The 20,354-nt window shown below is 40.1% G+C and overlaps 1 protein-coding gene across 2 annotated transcripts in view; it reads right to left on the bottom strand.

The window, feature by feature from the left end:
- Nucleotides 1–2,065: 2,065 nt before the first annotated feature.
- Nucleotides 2,066–20,354, bottom strand: part of RABEP1 (rabaptin, RAB GTPase binding effector protein 1) — a 73,898-nt gene continuing 55,609 nt past the window's right edge. For both annotated transcript variants that reach the window (XM_024207660.2, XM_024207661.2), the window contains 7 exons: nucleotides 17,858–17,956; nucleotides 15,552–15,692; nucleotides 14,831–15,020; nucleotides 10,758–10,813; nucleotides 9,717–9,815; nucleotides 8,873–8,989; nucleotides 2,066–3,807 (listed from right to left, as the gene is read on the bottom strand). In XM_024207660.2, coding sequence (XP_024063428.1) covers nucleotides 3,706–3,807; nucleotides 8,873–8,989; nucleotides 9,717–9,815; nucleotides 10,758–10,813; nucleotides 14,831–15,020; nucleotides 15,552–15,692; nucleotides 17,858–17,956 — 804 coding nt within the window. In that variant the 3' untranslated portion in view covers nucleotides 2,066–3,705. The remainder of the gene's footprint in view (nucleotides 3,808–8,872; nucleotides 8,990–9,716; nucleotides 9,816–10,757; nucleotides 10,814–14,830; nucleotides 15,021–15,551; nucleotides 15,693–17,857; nucleotides 17,957–20,354) is intronic.

The raw sequence follows: 20,354 nt of genomic DNA, 5'->3' as shown, positions 1-20,354 counted from the left end.
AAACAAAGAAAGAGGAAGTGGGACCGCTGAAGAATGTGGATGGAGTGGAAATTAAGAATAATCTAGGCATGGCACAATATCTAAATGAATATTTTGCTTCGGTCTTTAATAAGGCTAATGAAGGGTTTAGGAATAGAGGGAGTAGGACAGAGGGGAATAGAGGAGGGGGGATAGACATTACAGTATCAGAGGTGGAGGCCAAACTTGACCAGCTAAACGGGACTAAATCGGGCGGACCGGATGATCTTCATCCTAGAATATTGAAGGAACTGGCGCGAGAAATTGCGAGCCCCTTGGCGACAATTTTTAATGAATCTGTAAACTCGGGGGTGGTACCGTTGGACTGGAGAATAGCTAATGTGGTTCCTATTTTCAAGAAGGGGAAAAAAAGTGACCCGGGTAACTACAGGCCTGTTAGTTTAACTTCTGTAGTATGTAAGGTCTTGGAAAAAATTTTGAAGGAGAAAGTAGTTAAGGACCTTGAGGTGAATGGCAATTGGGACAAATTACAACATGGGTTTACGAAAGGCAGGTCGTGCCAAACCAACCTGATCTCCTTCTTTGAGAAAGTAACAGACCTTCTAGATAAAGGAAATGCGGTGGATCTAATATACCTCGATTTTAGTAAAGCGTTTGATACGGTTCCGCATGAGGAATTATTGGTTAAATTGGATAAGATGGGGATCGATAGGAAAATCCAGAGGTGGATAAGGAACTGGTTAAAGGGGAGACTGCAGCGGGTAGTACTGAAAGGGGAACTGTCAGATTGGAGGGAGGTCACCAGTGGGGTTCCTCAAGGTTCGGTTCTGGGTCCGATTTTATTTAATCTATTCGTTACTGACCTCGGAACCAAATGTAGGAGTGGGCTGATTGATAAAGTTTGCGGATGACACAAAGTTGGGAGGCATTGCCAACTCTGAGAAGGATCGGGATATTCTGCAGGGAGACTTGGATGACCTTGTAAATTGGAGTATTAGTAATAGGATGAGATTTAATAGTGAGAAGCGTAAGGTGATGCATTTAGGGATGACTAATAAGAATTTCAGTTATAAGCTAGGGACGCATAGGTTAGAAGTGACTGAGGAGGAGAAGGACCTCGGAGTCCTGGTTGATCGCAGGATGACTATGAGTCGGCAATGCGACGTGGCTGTGAAAAAAGCTAATGCGATCTTGGGATGCATAAGGCGAGGTATTTCTAGTAGGGACAGGGAGGTGCTGCTTCCGTTATACAAGGCGCTGGTGAGACCTCGCTTGGAGTACTGTGTGCAGTTCTGGTCTCCTCTGTTTAAAAGGGATGAACTGAAACTGGAACGGGTACAGAGAAGGGCCACTAGGATGATCCGAGGAACGGAAAACCTTTCCTATGAAAGGAGACTAGAGGAGCTTGATTTGTTTAGCCTAACCAAAAGAAGGCTGAGGGGGGATATGATTGCTCTCTTTAAATATATCAAAGGGATAAATACCAGGGAGGGAGAGGAATTATTTCAGCTCAGTGCTAATGTGGACACGAGAACGAATGGATATAAACTGGCCGTGGGGAAATTTAGGCTTGAAATTAGACGAAGGTTTCTAACCGTCAGAGGGGTGAAATTTTGGAACGGCCTTCCGAGGGAAACGGTGGGGGCGAAAGACCTCTCTGGCTTCAAGATTAGGCTAGATAAGTTTATGGAGGGAATGGTTTGATGGGATTACGGGATTCTAATCAATTAGGCAATAACGGCCATCGCTGGTAAAATGAGGGTCTGGCTAGAGAATCTTGCCTGTATGCTCGGGGTTCTGCTGATCGCCATATTTGGGGTCGGGAAGGAATTTTCCACCAGGGTTGATTGGCAGTGGCCCTGGAGGTTTTTCGCCTTCCTCCGCAGCATAGGGCAGGGGTCGCAAGCTGGAAAATCCTCTGCGACTTGAAGTCTTTGGATCACGATCTGGAGACTTCAACAGCAGAGTTAAGGGAAAGTGGGTGGGTCAGCTTTTGTGGCCTGCATCATGCGGGGGGTCAGACTAGATGACCATATTGGTCCCTTCTGACCTTAAAGTCTATGAGTCTATGAACACCTCACCCACCTTGTCTATCTAATATCTTGGGACCCACACAACAACAACACTGCATTGTAGAATGTTAGCTAATTTCAGAGCCTAAGGGGATATATAGGCTGAAAACAGTTGCTTTTCCTGTGACTCCTGCTGCCAAACACAGGACCAAATTTTCAAGTGTGTACATACAATATAGTGCATGTGCCCACTTAAGAGTTGTGGATGCTCAATGTTAATATTCAGAAAGTATATTCCTACTAACCTTTCCATTAGTAAAGGCTGAAATACTGATCAAATGACAACTTCCATTCCTCTCAAAGGCCAGAGCTAGTTCAGTTATCACAAGGGCCAGTTCAAATATTCAGAATTTGCAACACTTAGTATAGTACAGTGGCAGATAAGCCATCATCATCATCTGATAACCTGTATGGAATTCTAATATTTTTTTAAAAAGTCATGTTATAATACTGTTTTATATGACAAGAAACCCAAACCTAGCACCTGTAGAATATCACAGTCTTGTTGCATAGTGTTACCTTAATGTCTAGTTAAGGGTCAGAGTAGGATTTGAGTTATTTCCTTTGTTTTAAGCAATATCTGGACACCATATTTGAGATGCATTGCACTTGAATGAAACCTGCAGCATAATGCTTTTGTGCTATGTGAAGCAGGTTGCATGTACTATTAACCCAACCTATATTGGCATTGGTGTGAGACTTTGAATTTTTCCTTAATTCAGAATCATCTTCCTTTTTCAACTACTGGGTAAAAGCTAGTTGACACAGAATGACATTCACCCCAGCAGAGATGATGTGCAAATGCCCTATATGTTGCTTAAATGGTGCACAGAGTTTTGTTAACAGTCTTAACACAAATATGGGACTAGCAACACCTCAGTTCTAAAATTGAGAGTCTCAGTTATGCTTCCATTTTTTAAATTAAACCTGTGAAGAAGCGGTTCTAAATAGTGCATTTCTTTAACCCCAGAATTTTAATCTGAAGTCCATTCTTTACTGATCAATTCATTTTTTTGGATTAACTTGTATCAGCTCCTGAGATGCACAGCTCACTCATATCCATCACATTTCAACAGCATTCAGATTTTGTTCAACAAAAACTAAAAAGCACTGAGTTAGGAAATAAGATCAATATCCAGTGTCCTGCTAATAAATTCATATTTTAATATAAAATATTCATACAGCACACTACACCTCAGGCTGTCTGCTAGCTGAATACTGTTACTGACTATTCAAAACAGAAAAACTTCAATCACTTTGCTCTTCAATGTGTTTTGAGGGACGATATGATTTCCAGCAGCTACTTTGATTACGGTATTTAGGGGGAAGTGTTCCAGATATCTATATTAGGTTAAGAAGTTGGCCAAAAGGAAAAAATATTTTTCAGAACGTAAAGGACTGTTTCCACTTACCGTGGAAAAACAACACTGCACCCATTAGTGTTCCCATTAGAAAATGCTCTTCTACACTGCAAGGCTCCCTGGTGCTCTCTTCCTGCCCTGTGCAAAACCTTCTCCCCTCTAGAAACAAACTCAGTCATTGCTCCCCTCTGTCATCGTCTGCTCTTTCAGTTAGAGTTAAATAATAATTAATGTTGCTATAAAGATGAGTTAAAAACCCCAAAGGCAGCCTTGGAGCCCTGCCCATCAGGGTGTCATGTTTCAGGAAGCTGATTAATGTCTGTCAGTTTTGTGTCGTTCAGGATTGCACGGATTCTCTCCAAGGAATCTGCCTGCCGGATCCGTTCCAACTGCACCTACAAAAAGCAATGAATACAATGAGCTGGTAAAATGTGTGTAATACTTCTCAAACCAGAAGATATGGTATTAGCGTGGATGCGATCTGTTCTGACATGCTACGTCAGCATATCCACACTGCGCACTTCTGCGCATGAAACAGTGGGCCCGCTCGGTGGTCTGCAAAGGTCTAATTCAGTTAACAGTAACTGATCTGTTTGCTATCTCTGAAAAGCCCATGCAACTTAACTTGTAAGCCTCTAGTTAGTGACGGCATGAGTTGATGCGAACCCCTACAGAGAATCTGAAATTGTTTCCTCTCCCATTGATGCAATGGTTTTAGAGTTCTTCCCTTAGGATATTCAGTATTACCCAGTAGTGCTTTCTTATGCCACGCATGCCTAATGAGAGGGTTCAAGTATGTTCATTCAGGATCAAGGGGGAAAAGCGTGTACAGTTACTTTACCGTTCAACTGTTTCCTTATATGAAACTATTTCTTCACTGAGCCAATTCACATACCTCCACCCCCAATTAAATATTAAATCTTAACGATGCAAGTGTAATACTTCGAATGATTGGTAAAGATGGACATCAAAACATGGGAAAGGAGATCTCCTCTACACTGAATTTACAAAATTACTCCAAACATCAGCATGTCATATATTTGATACACATCTTGATGCAATCATTCACAAAATGTCTGATAATTAAAGTGTTTAAACAAGGTAAATATTTTTTGGGAAAAACTGAGTAGTGGCAGTAGGGATCTAATCTTGTTTAAATCCCATCAACCCACAGGAAAATAAAATACAGATAGATAGCCTATTTAGGTGTAGGAAATCAAAGAAGAGAACTCTGCTAAGAGCTAGACATGTGGAAAAGGCAAGTTATCCCAATACACTCTCCTTGGAGTGTATCTGTGTTGCACAAATCTAAGAACAGGGTATTTTAGGTTTAAAAAGTCACTACTTTAGCACTTTTGTAACTAGGTGATTCATTGCTGTCACATATCAAGCACAGTAACCTGGTGGTTATCAATGTACCACTCAGTGACATACTGGCAAGGAGGAGTAGAGAGAAAAGTCAAATTCAAAAGGTGATGTGAAAGATGGTGTGACCCTTCCATGAGTGTGTGTAATAAGTGTCTGATTTTGTGCAACTTCACACAGAGGTCTGATGACGTAAGTTAAACTGCTGGGGGAGCTACTTTAAAAACATCCATGTTTGCACACACGCAGGCTGCTTGCTCTTCCTGATACACCTTTGTCTTCTAGCCCCGTGTGTATTAGGAGAAGCAACCAGCAGAAGTGTGCGCCCAAAGATGGATATTTTTAAAGTAGCTTCCCCCTCTCGCTCCCCAGCATTTTATCCTACACCTCTAAGCAGCCTGGTGTGAAAGTTAGACTAACTCAGGCCTGGTATACACTTAAAACTTAGGGTGACATAGCTAAGGTGTTCAGGAGTGTGAAAAATCCATACCCCCAAGCGCCACCGCTATACCGACCTAACCCCCAGTGTACATGCAGCTACGTCCATGGAAGAATGTGTCCACTCACCTAGCTACTGTTGCTTGGGGAGGAGGAGTTCCTACAGCAATGGAAAAACCCCTTCTGCTGCTGTACTCTGAGTCTATGCTATGATGTTATGCCAGTTTAGCTATGGCACCACAGCTATGCTGCAATAGTGCCCATGGTGTAGATTTGGCTTCAGACACTTTAACTCCAGCTTGCTAACGTGCAACTTAAACCACCTTAACACATCTGAGTTTGACTGTTTTTCAAAAGAGTGTGTATGTGTATGTATATGTATCTCCTTACTATATGTTCCATTCTATGCATCTGAAGAACTGGGCTGTAGCCCACGAAAGCTTATGCTCAAATAAATGTGATAGTCTCTAAGGTGCCACAAGTACTCCTGTTCTTTTTTCAAAGGAGTGGTTTTTGTAAAGGGAAATCATGCCGCACCAATCTACTAGAATTCTTTGAGGGGGTCAACAAGCATGCGGACAAGGGGGAATCCAATGGATAGAGTGTATTCAGAAAGCCTTTGACAAGGTCCCTCACCAAAGGCTCTTAAGCAAAGTAAGCTGTCATGGGATAAGAGGAAAGGTCCTTTCATGGATTGGTAACTGGTTAAACAATAGGAAAAAAAGGGTAGGAATAAATGGGCTGGGCCCAGTCCTATTCAACATATTCATAAATGATCTGGGGAAAGGGGTAAACAGTGAGGTGAGAAAATTTGCAGATGATACAAAACTACTCAAGATAGTTAAGTCTCAGGCAGACTGCGAAGAACTACAAAAGGATCTCACAAAACTGGGTGACTGGGCAACAAAATGGCAGATGAAATTCAGTGTTGATAATGCAAAGTAATGCACATTGGAAAACATAATCCCAACTATACATATAAAATGATGGGGTCTAAATTAGCTGTTACCACTCAAGAAAGAGATCTTGGAGTCATTCTGGATAGTTCTCTGAAAACATCCACTCAATGTGCAATCAAAAAAGCAGACAGAACTTTGGGAACTATTAAAGGGATAGATAATAAGACAGAAAATATCATATTGCCTCTATATAAATCCATGGTACGCCCACATCTTGAATACTGCGTGCAGATGTGGTGGCCACATCTCAAAAAAGATAGGTTGCAATAGGAAAATGTTCAGAAAAGGGCAACAAAAATGATTAGGGGTATGGAACAGCTGCCGTATGAGGAGAGATTAAGAAGACTAGGACTTTTCAGCTTGTAAAAAAGGTGACTAAGGGGGGCTATGACAGAGGTCTATAAAATCACGACTAGGGTGGAGAAAGTAAATAAGGAAGTGTTATTTATTCCTTGTAACACTAGGGGTCATCAAATGACATTAATAGGCAGCAGGTTTAAAACAAACAAAAGGAAATATTTTTTCTACACAATGCACAGTCAACCTGTGGAACTCCTTGACAGAGGATGTTGTGAAGGCCAAGACTATAACAGGATTCAAAAAAGAGCTAGATAAGTTCATGGAGGACAGGTCCATCAATGGCTATTAGCCAGGATGGGCAGGGATGGTGTCCCTAGCCTCTGTTTGCCAGAAGCTGGGAATGGGTGACAGGGGATGGATCATTGGATGATCACCTGTTCTGTTCATTCCCTCTGGGGCACCTGGCATTGGCCACTGTCAGAAGACAGGATACTGGGCTAGATGGGCCTTTGGTCTAATCCAGTATGGCCATTCTTATGTAGAGTGAAAATAGGGAAGTTAATTTATGGCAGCAGCTCTAGGCCTTCTAATTGAGTGTAAAGCAAGCAAGCGGATAACTAACCCCTATTATTTATTAATTAAATCAATAAATGTGTTCATTCATTGAATAAGGTTTCTTCTGGTCTTTAGACTAGGCCTTGTGATCCCAAGCTAGTGTAACTAATGAGCTATTAAATAATTAAGTTGTTATACTTATGTAAATACATAAGGACATCTATCAGACCCCTGCCTTGACCATTTTTAATATTTAATATGTTTTCTACATATCAAATTACTCCCTGGAATTTGGATTCAGGGCTACCTGGTATCAAGAGGTCTTAGCATTAGGATCATGGTTCTTAGCATCAGGAACTTCAGGCAACTAGTGGCTAGTTGATTTAGATATACAATAACCAGCCACAGACATAGCTTGTTTTCTCCAGAGCTAGTACTGAACTCATCAGTCCACAGAAAAAAGACGTGCATCCAGACCCCCCAGGGGCAAGGAGAGGAAAGGAAATAACTCTTGCCAGCTACCAAGGAGAAACTAAAATCCTCATACATTATACAGCAGGGCTTGTATTACACACAGCACATAAAACACTGGCTAGTTATTCTACCAATCGTTCTGTATGTCTGAGAGTGGGCATGCTCATTCCTACAGCAGAGGCTAATAGCTGTGGGACTGGAGTGACATGACAAAGACTGTCCAGCCACAGGAAACACAGGCAGAAGCCTGTGACAAACATAACCTTACAAACAAAGCTGGAATCAGGAAAACAGTGGCAAGTGACATAGTAACAGTAACTACCTTTTACCATAGCTCTTTGGAGCCACATGAATATTTTGAGACAAGAACTGTGTACATTTTCACTATGGAAACTGAGCCAATGTATTTTCAAAGCAGTACGTGGATTTGTAAGAGAACAACAGCGAGTAAAAAGCAGTTTTACAGAGAATGTTAGCTTAATTGTCTCATATTTGTACTGCCTAGTACTACAGAAACAAGTAGGAGAAAGAGTTAACAACCCATTCTGCCCATCCATGGGGACCACCTCCAGCAAGCAACATGCTGAAATCTTTTATTGGGCGCGCAAAGATTCTTGATTTTGTTTACTAGCTAAACTAGGAAACGTGAATTACAATTTATAAGTTTTATTTCTAAGCGACTCTTTACTGAACAGTTGGTACAAGAAGTTAAAGGATACAGGACTGAACCTTAGTATACCCCTGATGAGAGATCTGGCTGGATGGATAAGAAACTGCAATGCAAAATGAACCACATTCCATTGCATGAAAGATTACCCAAAAATCCATAAGTATTAAAATCTCTTTCTTCTGCTGACTTGTGATCTCTTGAGCCCAACTATAGCTTCTTCCTTTTAGGATCAAACACATGACTCAGCGATAGGGATAAAAAACTATCACGTGCTATAGCTTAAAGAGCAGCAAATACACAGCCCAGGAGTGATTAGTGCAAATTCCTGACATCGCACTTGAATCACTAAATTATACGCCGAGGGAACATCATGAGGTGGTCTCTGCAACGTTAGAGAATCATGGAGCTATTATTTGTGTGGTTCTGTACAACTTCATTTAATGCACTAACTCCCTACTGGCTGCTGGGAGGGAGTTGGGGGACAGGCAGTCAGATCCAGGCTAAATAAGAGCCCAGCGAGGTGCTAAAACAAGTTGGATTCCTGGCTTAGACTAATAATTCTTTACTGCTCACAATACTATCAGTTGGTTTGTGGTCCCAGTTTTTATGTCGCACCGCACCCCAACTACCGAGGTGACAGAATACACCTGGGCATGAACAAACGTAATACTTGGGACAGACTGATTGCACATCTCTTACCTGGAGGGTTTGAGAAAGCTTTACAAAGTCTCTCTGCACTTGCTCACTGACATCTAATTCAGTCTGCAGTCGCTGCGCTTTGTCCTTTTCTTCAAACATCAACTGCTCAAGGTTAGTCTGGAAAGAGACAAGTTATTGATGTTGTGCTTAAACTCTGTACAGAAGGGGCACGGATGGACTTCTGATTAAGTATGGGTCTGGGAATCAGGTGATCTGGGTATATTCCAGTCTTTCTGCCTGAAGTTGGACCAGCCATTTACCCTCTCCATGCCTCAGTTTCCCTATCTGGGGAAAAAAGGTTTAATACCCAGTTTCCAAGAGTATGGGGATGGTGACGATTAATTCATTAATGTAGGAAAAAGCCCTTCCCTAGCACCTTATTTCCACAGGTCTCCAAGTAAAACTGCAAGTTTCTGACAATGAAATCAGACAGTAAATGGAGGATCATGATTCTCTCAGAGGTAAATTACTATATTTTCTGTCTGGGTTTTGATCAAGGTGGTATAAAAATCAGACCAGAATTAATTCATTCCTCTGCCAGTGCAGTAGTGTTCCCCACAGTAACCACTGAAATGTCAAATATTCAGAATCTCAGGGGACCCAAACTGGTTAATCCAGTTTTAAAATGACTCGGAATGGAGCTTTCAACAACTTCCCTAGGGAGACTTGCACAGTCAGGGCATCTCCTGAGATCCACTCTTCCCCTTTCTGTTTCATCCTTACTCTTAGCAATACCCATTTTGACCAGCAGTGTGAGCTTTCAGAACACTATGCTTGAAAAAACACAAGTGTCTGTACAAATTCAAAACTTACTTTCATACAGAGCCACCAACATAACAGTTACCTTCGCAGTGGTCTCCTTCTTTAGCTGTTCTTCAAGAGTGTTTTTCATTTCCTGAAGACTCTCCAGCTGCTGCTGTTTTTCCTGCAAGGTGCACTCCAACTGTGAAATCAGAGAAAATCAATTACTTGAAACCCTCTAAAATTTTCTTTTTTCACAGATGCCTGGCATTCAAAACAGTACATAGAAAGATCAGTGTAACTGCCTTTGTAGAGAAACCCCAAGGTAAACATGCCATCACCCCTTTCTTTCCCGAAACTGAAGGAAATGCCTATAGCGAATAACATTTAACTTATTAAGATTAGTATAGAAAGTATATACAATTTTAAGCATTAGGAGAGCCTCTGTTAAGATTGCAAAAAACTTGCACTGTTTCCCATGTTATAATTCTGTCCTTCAGAGTTCCAAACGTCTACTTATTTGTTCCTTTTAAATGATAGTGCTGCTCCTCAACATCCACAAGCATACAAGTTCTCAACTTGCAACAATCTGGCAATGTACACCTTGGTCAGAAAACTCTCCTACACAGAATAAGCACTCCTTCCTTTTTATGGAAGGAAGTAAATTCTCTATTATTTCACAGCTACAGTGACATGAAGGCCACAACGTGGTAAGTATCAGAGGGGTAGCCGTGTTAGTCTGGAGCTGTAAAAAGCGACAAAGTCCTGTGGCACCTTATAGACTAACAGACGTATTGGAGCATAAGCTTTCGTGGGTGAATACCCACTTCGTCAGACGCATGTAGTGGAAATCATTCCGAACTATCCTGCTTGTATCTCCCTAGACACGAGTGACTTGTCAGATAGCGTCCTCATTCAGAGTCATTTTACAAAATACATATTTTGGTTAGTAACAACTAAGCAGAGCCAGCAAGGAAAGTTAGTTTATTTTCTCTGACATGAGAGGGGTTGATATTGACACAGAGATTCTAGAACAAGAATGAATCACCTTGTTGGGATTCTCCTTCCTGCCCATTTTATCAGGTTAAATTTTCTACATTTACGTTTGCAAAATTCTTAAATGATCTTCAAACTGAACTCTTACCTGTTCCTTTTCCACTTTTATTCTTTCCAATTCAGCTTTTAGGCTAGAAATAGAAGCTGCAAAACAGAGGAAAAACAAACTTTTCACTTCATCAAGGCACTAGCTTCTCCAGATTTTACACCTCACTTTCATCAACCCATTTAAAAAAAAAAAAAAATCTAAATGTATCATGGTAAATGTATCTGAAGATCTTTTTACTATATGGAATGGTTTACCTCCAGCCAGAGTTCTCTGCAAGGCTCATGTGTAATCCAACAGATCCCAGCAAGGCTATGTTCTGAAGATTTCTCTTCATTCATTCTGGGAGTTACCATTTCCCCCCTTATAACTCTCATCTCTCAATAGCTTATGATCATGGCAATCTTCCTCTGGTAGGTAAATGATCTCCTTTAAGGCAGCTGCCAACATAGCCCTATGGTCACCGGGTGGCATTAACAGAGGCAGGGGCAATCGCCTTCTCCTCAGCCCAACCTATTTTATCCATGTTCTTGTGCCACACCCATCACTACTGTGTCTGGAACACATACAAGTGTTCGGGGAGTGACACCCCCTCCCTGGTTAAACTTTGGTCTCCCAGAGCATGCAGCGCTGTTATTAAGGCACCATTAATATTATCAAGTTAACTTATTGTGAACTTGCAAAAATGTGTGCTTTTTCTGAAGACTTAGAGCTTTGTTTTGTAACGCTGGTCTGCTATGCTGTCTCTTGTACACACTTTATTTAAATGTCCTGACTAGAGCCTTGAAATAAGTAAACATGTTAATAATTCAGAGTCCTGGATAGAACTGTAAGTGTGAGTTACATTGACTGTGACAATGGGTCAAGAGAGGAACTTAAATATGTACCGGATGTAACACAGTCAGTGCAGGTTACATGCATCTCTAATGGGCATCAAGCACAGTTCATTATTTTTAACCATGTTCGCACCAGGAGAAGGATTTCTGAGATTAAGAACAAATGCTAAATTTTAGATGATAGAAGAAAGAAATCATGACCCCGCAAGAGTTATGGATTAAGGAGGAAAACTGAATTGCAACATTACCAAAAAAATAAAAACACAAAGTCATGCCCACTTGAAGAACACTTAGAAAAAGGCAACCTGCCCTAAAAACAGGACCAAGTGTCTCCTCTTTCTCCCACCTTCTGCCAACCCAAGGAGCCCAAGTTACTTCCTGCTCTCCTGGAGTAACACATACCACTTCCCATCTGGTTACTCGGGTGCCTATTGTCTTAGTTGAATTTTAGGATGGTACAGAACTGTCCTTTGATCCCCTTTACTTTTTAAACATTTGAGGAGAAAGAAACCATTTCATTTTTATGTGCTATGCCTTAGGGAAGCTTTTAACCTCCTCTCTAACAGCAGGGAAGGCAAGGCTGGCAAAACTAATCTCACTCTAAACAAAAATGCTGTGTTGCACCCTTTTCCCTGTACCTACATTTCGACTTACACCAAAAAGGCTCCAGCAAGGGCACCTGCATGAACACACTTTGGATGCTATATCAAAATAAACAATTACTTCTCTCTTTCTGTGTTTTGGGTTTATTTCTGTAAGTTACCGGCACCATAATCACATTTTTAAAATGCACTTATTCACTTAAACATAACTGTTTTATTCTTTTCATCATCATCATCTCCTCATTTTTACTCATCTAGCTGCAAGATTCTGCTTCCCCTCTAGCAGAGGGCTGATGCTCTGTTTTCTGAGGGTTAAGTAAAAGAGGCTAGGTTTCAGCAATAATGAGATAGAACAAGCATCTCCCACTAAAAACAACCCCCTGCTAGTAGTATTCCCTATCAAATAAAACCTCACGGTGAACTATTCCAATACATCTCTCATGTCTTCCTTAGAGTCACATTTACAGATATCACAATGGTTCCTTCTGACATTATAGTCTGACCTCCTGCATAAACACAGGCCAAGGAATTGTTACTGATATCTGTGTCAAAGTCAACAAAACAAAGATATCAATCTAAAAAACGGCACAAAATTAGACAGCAAACAGTAATCTCACCCTTAAAACTTGGTAACAATTCCACTTCCCATTTTATCTCCTTTTTTTCATTTACACTTCCGCTTTTAATATTAAGTTACATGCTACATTAGAAGGCATATTTGGCCATATTTCACCACAGAAACGGTGTCTTCTTGTGAATTTAGGATTATATTCAGATGCACAATTTGTCAAATGCAGTCTGTCTGTCACAACTATTATAAATAAAAACTATTTTTTAGGGCTGTCAAGCGAGTAAAAAAATTAATTGCAATTAATCGCACTGTTAAACTATAATAGAATACCATTTATTTAAATGTTTTTGTATGTTTTCTACATTTTCAAATAGATTGATTTCAATTACAACACAGAATACAAAGTGTACAGTGCTCACATTATATTTATTTTTGATTACAAATATTTGTACTGTAAAAAACAAAAATAGTATTTTTCAATTCATCTCATACAAGTACTGTAATACAATCTCTTTATCATGAAAGTTGAACTTACAAATGTAGAATTATGTACAAAAAATAACTGCATTCAAAAATAAAACAATGTAAAACTTTAGAGCCTATAAGTCCACTCAGTCCTACTTCTTGCTAAGCCAGTCACTCAGACAAACACGTTTGTTTACATTTGCAGGAGATAATGCTGCCTGCTTCTTGTTTACAACGTCACCTGAAAGTGAGAACAGGCATTCGCATGGCACTGTTGTAGCCGGCATCACAAGATATTTACGTGCCAGATGCGTTAAAGATTCATATGTCCCTTCATGCTTCAACCACCATTCCAGGGGATATGCGTCCATGCTGATGATGGGTTCTGCTCGATAATGACTCAAAGCAGTGCAGACCAACACATATTCACTTTCATCATCTGAGTCAGATGCCACCAGCAAAAGGTTGATTTTCTTTTTTGGTGGTTCGGGTTCTGTAGTTTCTGCATTGGAGTGTTGCTCTTTTAAGACTTCTGAAAGCATGCTCCACACCTCGTCCCTCTCAGATTTTCGAAAGCACTTCAGATTCTTAAACCTTGGGTCAAGTGCTGTAGCCATCTATAGAAATTTCACATTGGTACCTTCTTTGCGTTTTGTCAAATTTGCAGTGAAAATGTTCTTAAAATGAGGAACATGTGCTGGGTCATCATCTGAGACTGCTACAACATGAAATACATGACAGAATGCGGGTAAAACAGAGCAGGAGACATACTATTCTCCCCCAAGGAGTTTAGTCAAAATTTAATTACTGTATTTTCTTTTTTTAAAATGAGCATCATCAGCATGGAAGCATGTCCTCTGGAATGGTGGCTAAAGCATGAAAGGGCATACAAATATTTAGCATATGTGCCATGTAAATACCTTCAATGCTGGCTACAAAAGTGCCATGCAAATGCCTGTTCTCAATTTCAGGTGACATTGTAAATAAGCCAGCAGCTTTATCTCCCGTAAATGTAAACAAATTTGTTTGTCTTAGCGATTGGCTGAATAAGAAGTAGGACTGAGTGGACTTGTAGGCTCTAAAGTTTTACATTGTTTTGTTTTTGAGTGTAGTTATGTAAGAAACAAACAAAATCTACATTTGTAAGTTGCACTTTCACGATAAAGAGATTGCACTATGGTACTCGTATGAGGTGAACTGAAAAATACTGTTTCTTTTGTTTATCATTTTTACAGTGCAAATATTTGTAATAAAAATAATATAAAGTGAGCACTGTACACTTTGTATTCTGTGTTGTAACTGAAATTGATATATTTGAAAATGTAGAAAAACATCCAAAAATATTTAATAAATTTCAATTGGTATTCTATTGTTTAATAGTGCAATTAAAACAGCGATGAATCGCAATTAATTTTTAAAAATGTGATTAATTTTTTTGAGTTAATCGTATGAGTTAATTGCGATTAATCGACTGCCCTACTATTTTTGTGCATTTTCCAAAAGCATGTCAAACGGGACACTGGACTGAATTCTTCTGATGATAATGTGGATACATCTGACTTAAGTTACCCCAGAACAAGTCCTCAAGAATCTGTTTTCCAACACAGGTTTCTCTTTCTAGATTATTTTGCCCCTTCGCACCTATTTCTTCTTTGCAATTTTCTATTTCCAGCTGTAGAGTTTCTTCTAAATTTTCCTTTAGACACTGTTCAGCTTGAATCTGTTCTTTTAAGAATAAAATTTCTGCCTTCAGTTTTTCTTCAAGGTGATCTGCTGCAGTCCGTACACTAATGATGTCCTCACGATATTTTAATACCAGCTCACGGAGTTCCTGAATTGAAGATTAGCAAGACATTTCAGTTACAACATTTTCACACACATAGAAAGCAATGTACACTGATACCAGTCACTGATAGAGAGTCAAATTACCAGTGTTTTTTTGCTCTGTCTCAGCATCTCAGGCCCCGTCCCCAAAAAGGTTTTAAAGAAGTACAACAAAATTTGCCTGATAAATTAATATCTTGCAAAAATCTCTCTCTCTTAACACACATTAATTCTCTTCATGCACCAATCCACTATTTATCTGCTATGCTTGAGTGTAAGGGAGTGGACATGTAGGGCTGCTGAGATTTACTATAGCTCAGTACAAAGGATTATGCCAGTTCTTAACCTTCACTGCTCAACATAACTAATCTGTGCACCCCTCTGCCACCCCACACAATGCCTTGCAGAGTCAAGACCTTAAATTTAGAATCCGGTTGTTTCTGCAGTTTTACCAGACCAGTACGTAACTTCTTCCACTTAGTTCTACTGTTACATTTTGTTCATTTAAATATTCTAATCAATCATTTCAAAATTTTACCTCCAGGGATTCTGGCAGACTGAAATCTTCAGCTTGCTGTAAAGACACATGCAAGCTATGCTTTCCCTGAAGGCTTTCATTATCTTTTTGTAGTCTCACCAACTCTTCTGAGACCTGCTCCCTTGACTGCATCAGGACAGCCTCCAAAATAAGGAGAAAATGCAAAATTATAGTCATGCTAGGGTCTAGTCACAGCCAATTTGTCACAGTGCTTCCAAAGCTAGTGGAACCCAGGGCAATTTATATTCTCTGTGAAGGAGGATGGCAGTATGGATCAACTCCCTCGGTTAGCCTTGGTTATTCCAGTACTAGTAAAAAGTAAAACCACAACACCCACAAAGATTTGACACTTACCCAATTGCCTACATAAAAGATACATTTAATTTAGTTTAACAGCTTAACTGCAGTCAGTCATAAGTAAAAGAGCAGGCCATACATACAGCCCCATTATGTATCTTCCAATTTTTTGGTAGCCAATGGACAAGGTGGTGTGTGTGGCACACATGCGTTGTGTTTAATTTTTTTTCTGTCTACCTAATTAATTATATAAATAACCGAGACCAAGTTCCGTCTTTGAATATGTTGTGTCGCTATGAGCCACATGATGGAAATTGTTATTTTATTTGCTTTTTTTAAAAATAGGAAGTTATATATTAGAAGAACAATCAAGTTGCAAAGCCAAGCACTCAAAAGGTAGGAAATGTTAGAATTTCGGTTGCTTGTGCAACCTCAATGTATATGCACAAGTGGGACAAATTATGATACCATCTAGTTACATGATAATATACAGTGTTTTTCTTACAGGACCCCTGTCTCATTCATTGCTCTGGAGATAAATCAGGGTTGTTAGCAAAGGAGACTCATCTGGAAGACCTCTGCTTCATTTGCTGAGGAAGCTAGGCAGGATTGAGGCAGGGGACTGCATGAAGAGAAAGGATGGTCTCATGGTTAAGGCAGCTGAATGATGCCCTGTGGAATTGGGTTCTATCCCTGCTTCTGTCACAGACTTCCTATGTGATGCCACACACATCTCTCATGCCGAAGTTTTCACAGGTGGGCACGAACGTGTTCTTCAATTTCTTGGTGCCTGACTTGAGACCCTAGAGTCTGATTTGCACAAGTGATGAGCACTCACAGCTGCAACTGTGATGTCACGGCAGCTTGCTCGAACATATAAAGTGTCATATAATGCTATGCTCTGAAGGAAAAAAAACGGGCCTTAGGCATCTCCAAACAATCTCCACTGAAAGTTAGTGGAATTTTTGGATCTTAATCTCTGTGTCACAGTTTCCCATCTGTAAAATTGGGCTAATACCCCTTCATCAGGAGTGTTGTGAAAATAAATTCTTTAATGTCGGTGAAGCACTCGGATCCTATAAGTGATTAGCGTCATAGAAAAGCCCAGGAGGAAATTATTATTTTTACCTTCAGAGCAGGGAGTGAATAGTGTGCAGTAAATAAGGCTGGGTACCACACACCACAACAAAGAGTGCACAAAATATTAAACAGCTGCTTATTAAATGAGCACCATCCATTCTGTGCATTGAAGGAAGCTGGGGTCCTGTGGAAAAAGTAGTATGAGATCATGTAATTAGAGACTATCGTAATGAGTACACATAAGGGGGCCAAATTAAGGTTGCACATGCAACCTGAATTCTGGCATTTCCTAACTTCTGAGTGCTTGACTTTGCAACTTCAATTTTTTTTAAACATATATGTACACACACAAAAAGGTATGAGACACAGGTAAGGTGGCTATATTTAAAGACCAAACTTGGTCTCTTTCTGGAAAAGAAGCTTCACCATGCTGCTGCAGGGTTGTGGGTCTTTCCTCCTTACAAGTGCTGAGAGCAACAGGGAGCAAGATCCATTCATCAGCCAAAAGGCAAGTAGGAGGAGGCGGCCCCTGGCTCCACCACATCAGAAACCTAAATTCCTGGGCTTTCCTGTGCCGGGGAGAATGAGAGACCAGAGACTCCTGAGCCAGAACTTCTCCCAGAAGAGCTTCAACCACAGCAGCTTTTTGCAATGGTGGTGAAGACAAGTGTCAGTGGGGGGATGATCTGCGCAAGTATGGAAGAGACCTTGGTGAGAGAAGTGTGCAGACCGTGACATTACAAACTGCTTCAGGTTCAGCACTACAGGATTCATAAATATCCTTATGTTAAATGCATGGTTGACAGGGTTAGACAGCAAGATAAACAAACACACCCATTAATTTTCATTTACGTGTTTAAAAATAGTGTATCCGCAATATTGAGCATACAATATTATTGAAAAGGTATTTAAAAGTGAAGTTTCTTTACCATTTGCTCCTGAACACTTCTCTTTGCTTGGGAAAATGCCTGCTGTAATTCACTGAGTAAGGTCTCAGACTCCTGAGATCTAACAATAAGTGAAGATATCTTCCAAAAACCAAAAACAAAGAAAGATCTAGTTACGTGTCTGAAACAGATTAAGCAGGTTTTGAGAGAGTATTGAATATCCATCCATTCCCACTTTTCAACCCTCACATGTACTTCAGATATTACAGCTTTCTATTCATTCAGACCAGGTTTTGTTTTATTGGCTCATGCATCACACGCTCATTATTTGAAAGAGATACTCTAACTCATACAGACAGAATTAAGATGTGTTTTTTTACAAATAGTATATTAATTCTACTGAAAACTAACATTGAAATAGTAGTTAATTCTGATCATACCCAAATGTAGATACTTCAGAGCCAATTAAGGCAGAAAAAAACAGATCTATTTTTCCAGGTTAGAAAGATAATGCTTTCTTTAAAAAAAAAAAAAAAAAAAAAAATGTTTTCAGTGGAAATGCAGTACTTTTTGAAATATAAAATAAGAGATTCAGAATTCTGACTATAAAATAAAATCTTATTCCATGGCTTGTAAAGAAAAAATGCTCATTATTTAGGTTTGATATTCCCTTAAACATAGAGTGAACTGTACTGAAAGCCAGAGTACAAACTATCTAAATTTAATTCCATGCCCAGACGACTTTGTCCACTGGTTGTCGTTTTATTAGTAGGATAAAACATAAAAAAAAAAATCTGATTGATTCCAGGGAAATAGCACCCAAAATTATGCACACTTTGTTTCTCCATTATTGTACCACAGAAATCAACAGGTCTGCGGCCCTGAGTTTACAGTACTGTACATTACAGGCACAGAAAAAAGTTTAAAAAGTCTATAAATACCAGCCTTATTGACCATTTTACTACTATTACTATTTGTATTGTGATAGCACCTAAGAATCCATCAGAGACCAAGTCCCGATTGTGCTAGGGGCTGTACAAATAGAGCAAAAATAATGAATGGGGAGTTTCAGACTGAAAACTTCCCAATTCAGGTTCTCATGGTAAGAATCAGAAGAGACAGGTGTGTATTCTGATCAACTATAGTCATTCCCTGCCCAAACAGATAAGCATTAAATGGGTGTCTCCTTCTCAATTGCATTAGCTACCTGTCAAGTGCTGATAAGGTTAAATGGTATGATGGGCTAGATTCACAAAAGGACTTATGCTCCTAAAACCCAGACTCAGGCCCCACTGGGATTCACAAAACTCTTGCTCAGCTGCCTCTGAGCCTTGTAGGTGCTTAAACTCACTGAGCACCTCCATTTTTGCAGTAAAAGTTCCTCAGCGCCTATGTTTCTGTCTCTGAGCCGTCTGGACACCAAAGCCCAGTGCGATGCACAAACTAGGGGACGATAGGTGTTCCTCTGCCCAACTCACTTGTGGGGCCCGATAGAGTAAGCACGCTCAGAACTTGCCTACTGGATCAAGCCCCACAGATAAGCTTACACTAAATTTCCAAGAGGTGGGAAAAATCTCCCTCATAGCTTTTAGCCTGGTGGTTAGGGTACTCACATGGGTACTCCTCTGTGCAAAAACGGCATAGGCACCTAATGCTAAGAGAGGGTTTGCAGCTGAGAATCCCAAACAGAGGGAGGCACCCCCCTCTACCTTGAACTTAGGTGCTTCTCTCCAAGAGAGGGGTGGGGCTTAGCAGACATCCCTTGGCTTGGCATCTCCCATTGGCTAGCTTAGGTGAGGAGCTATCTAGCATGCTGGCTTTTGTGAATCCCATTCTGAGGTGTCCATCTCCCCCCATTCATTACGCAGGGAGCTCAGGCGCTGAACTCAGGCTTTGTGAATCACACTGACTTTCTAGGCGCCTATAAGTTAGATGTGGCAACGCCCAGTGTCACCACGCCTAAGTTTCTCTGTGAATCTAGCTGGAAGTGTATATCCACAAAAGAGATTTAGAAAAGGCTAGGTGCACAGAACCTTACATTCTTATTTTTTGGATCTTCTACAATGACTCCCTACTCTTAAGAGACTTAAATGCTACTCATTGGGTCAAGGATCTCATCTAAAATAAATTTTTGCAAGCGACCAATGCTAGGTCACCTGCACCCCACGGTGCTCCAGAGTCTAGAAAGTACTACTTATTAAAGGTACAAAGGGAATTCTAGGTATCTGCAAAAAAAGTGTGTGTGTGTATGTATATATATATATATATATACATACATACACACATACACATACACACACACATACACACACACACACCCCTTACGTCAAAGAAGCAGCCACATCCCTAGTGGAATGGCTTTCAAGCCCCCTCTTGAATAGAATATTTGATAAGCTTGTAACAGTTGCATCTTATTGATGTATTAAAAAGCCTTTGCTGAAAGAAGAAATCTATATTTTATGGTCCAAAATCTGATAACAAAACAAGTTCATTTTGCAAGTAAACTTAAAGTGACAGCTGACTTTTTGGCACCCAGTTT

This window comes from Terrapene carolina, unplaced genomic scaffold (assembly GCF_002925995.2).
Source record: "Terrapene carolina triunguis isolate 2854851 unplaced genomic scaffold, T_m_triunguis-2.0 Scaffold231, whole genome shotgun sequence".
In the NCBI taxonomy this organism is placed as follows: Eukaryota; Metazoa; Chordata; order Testudines; family Emydidae; genus Terrapene; species Terrapene triunguis.
Note: the sequence above shows the minus strand (reverse complement) of the source record. Positions and strands in the feature narration are given on the sequence as shown.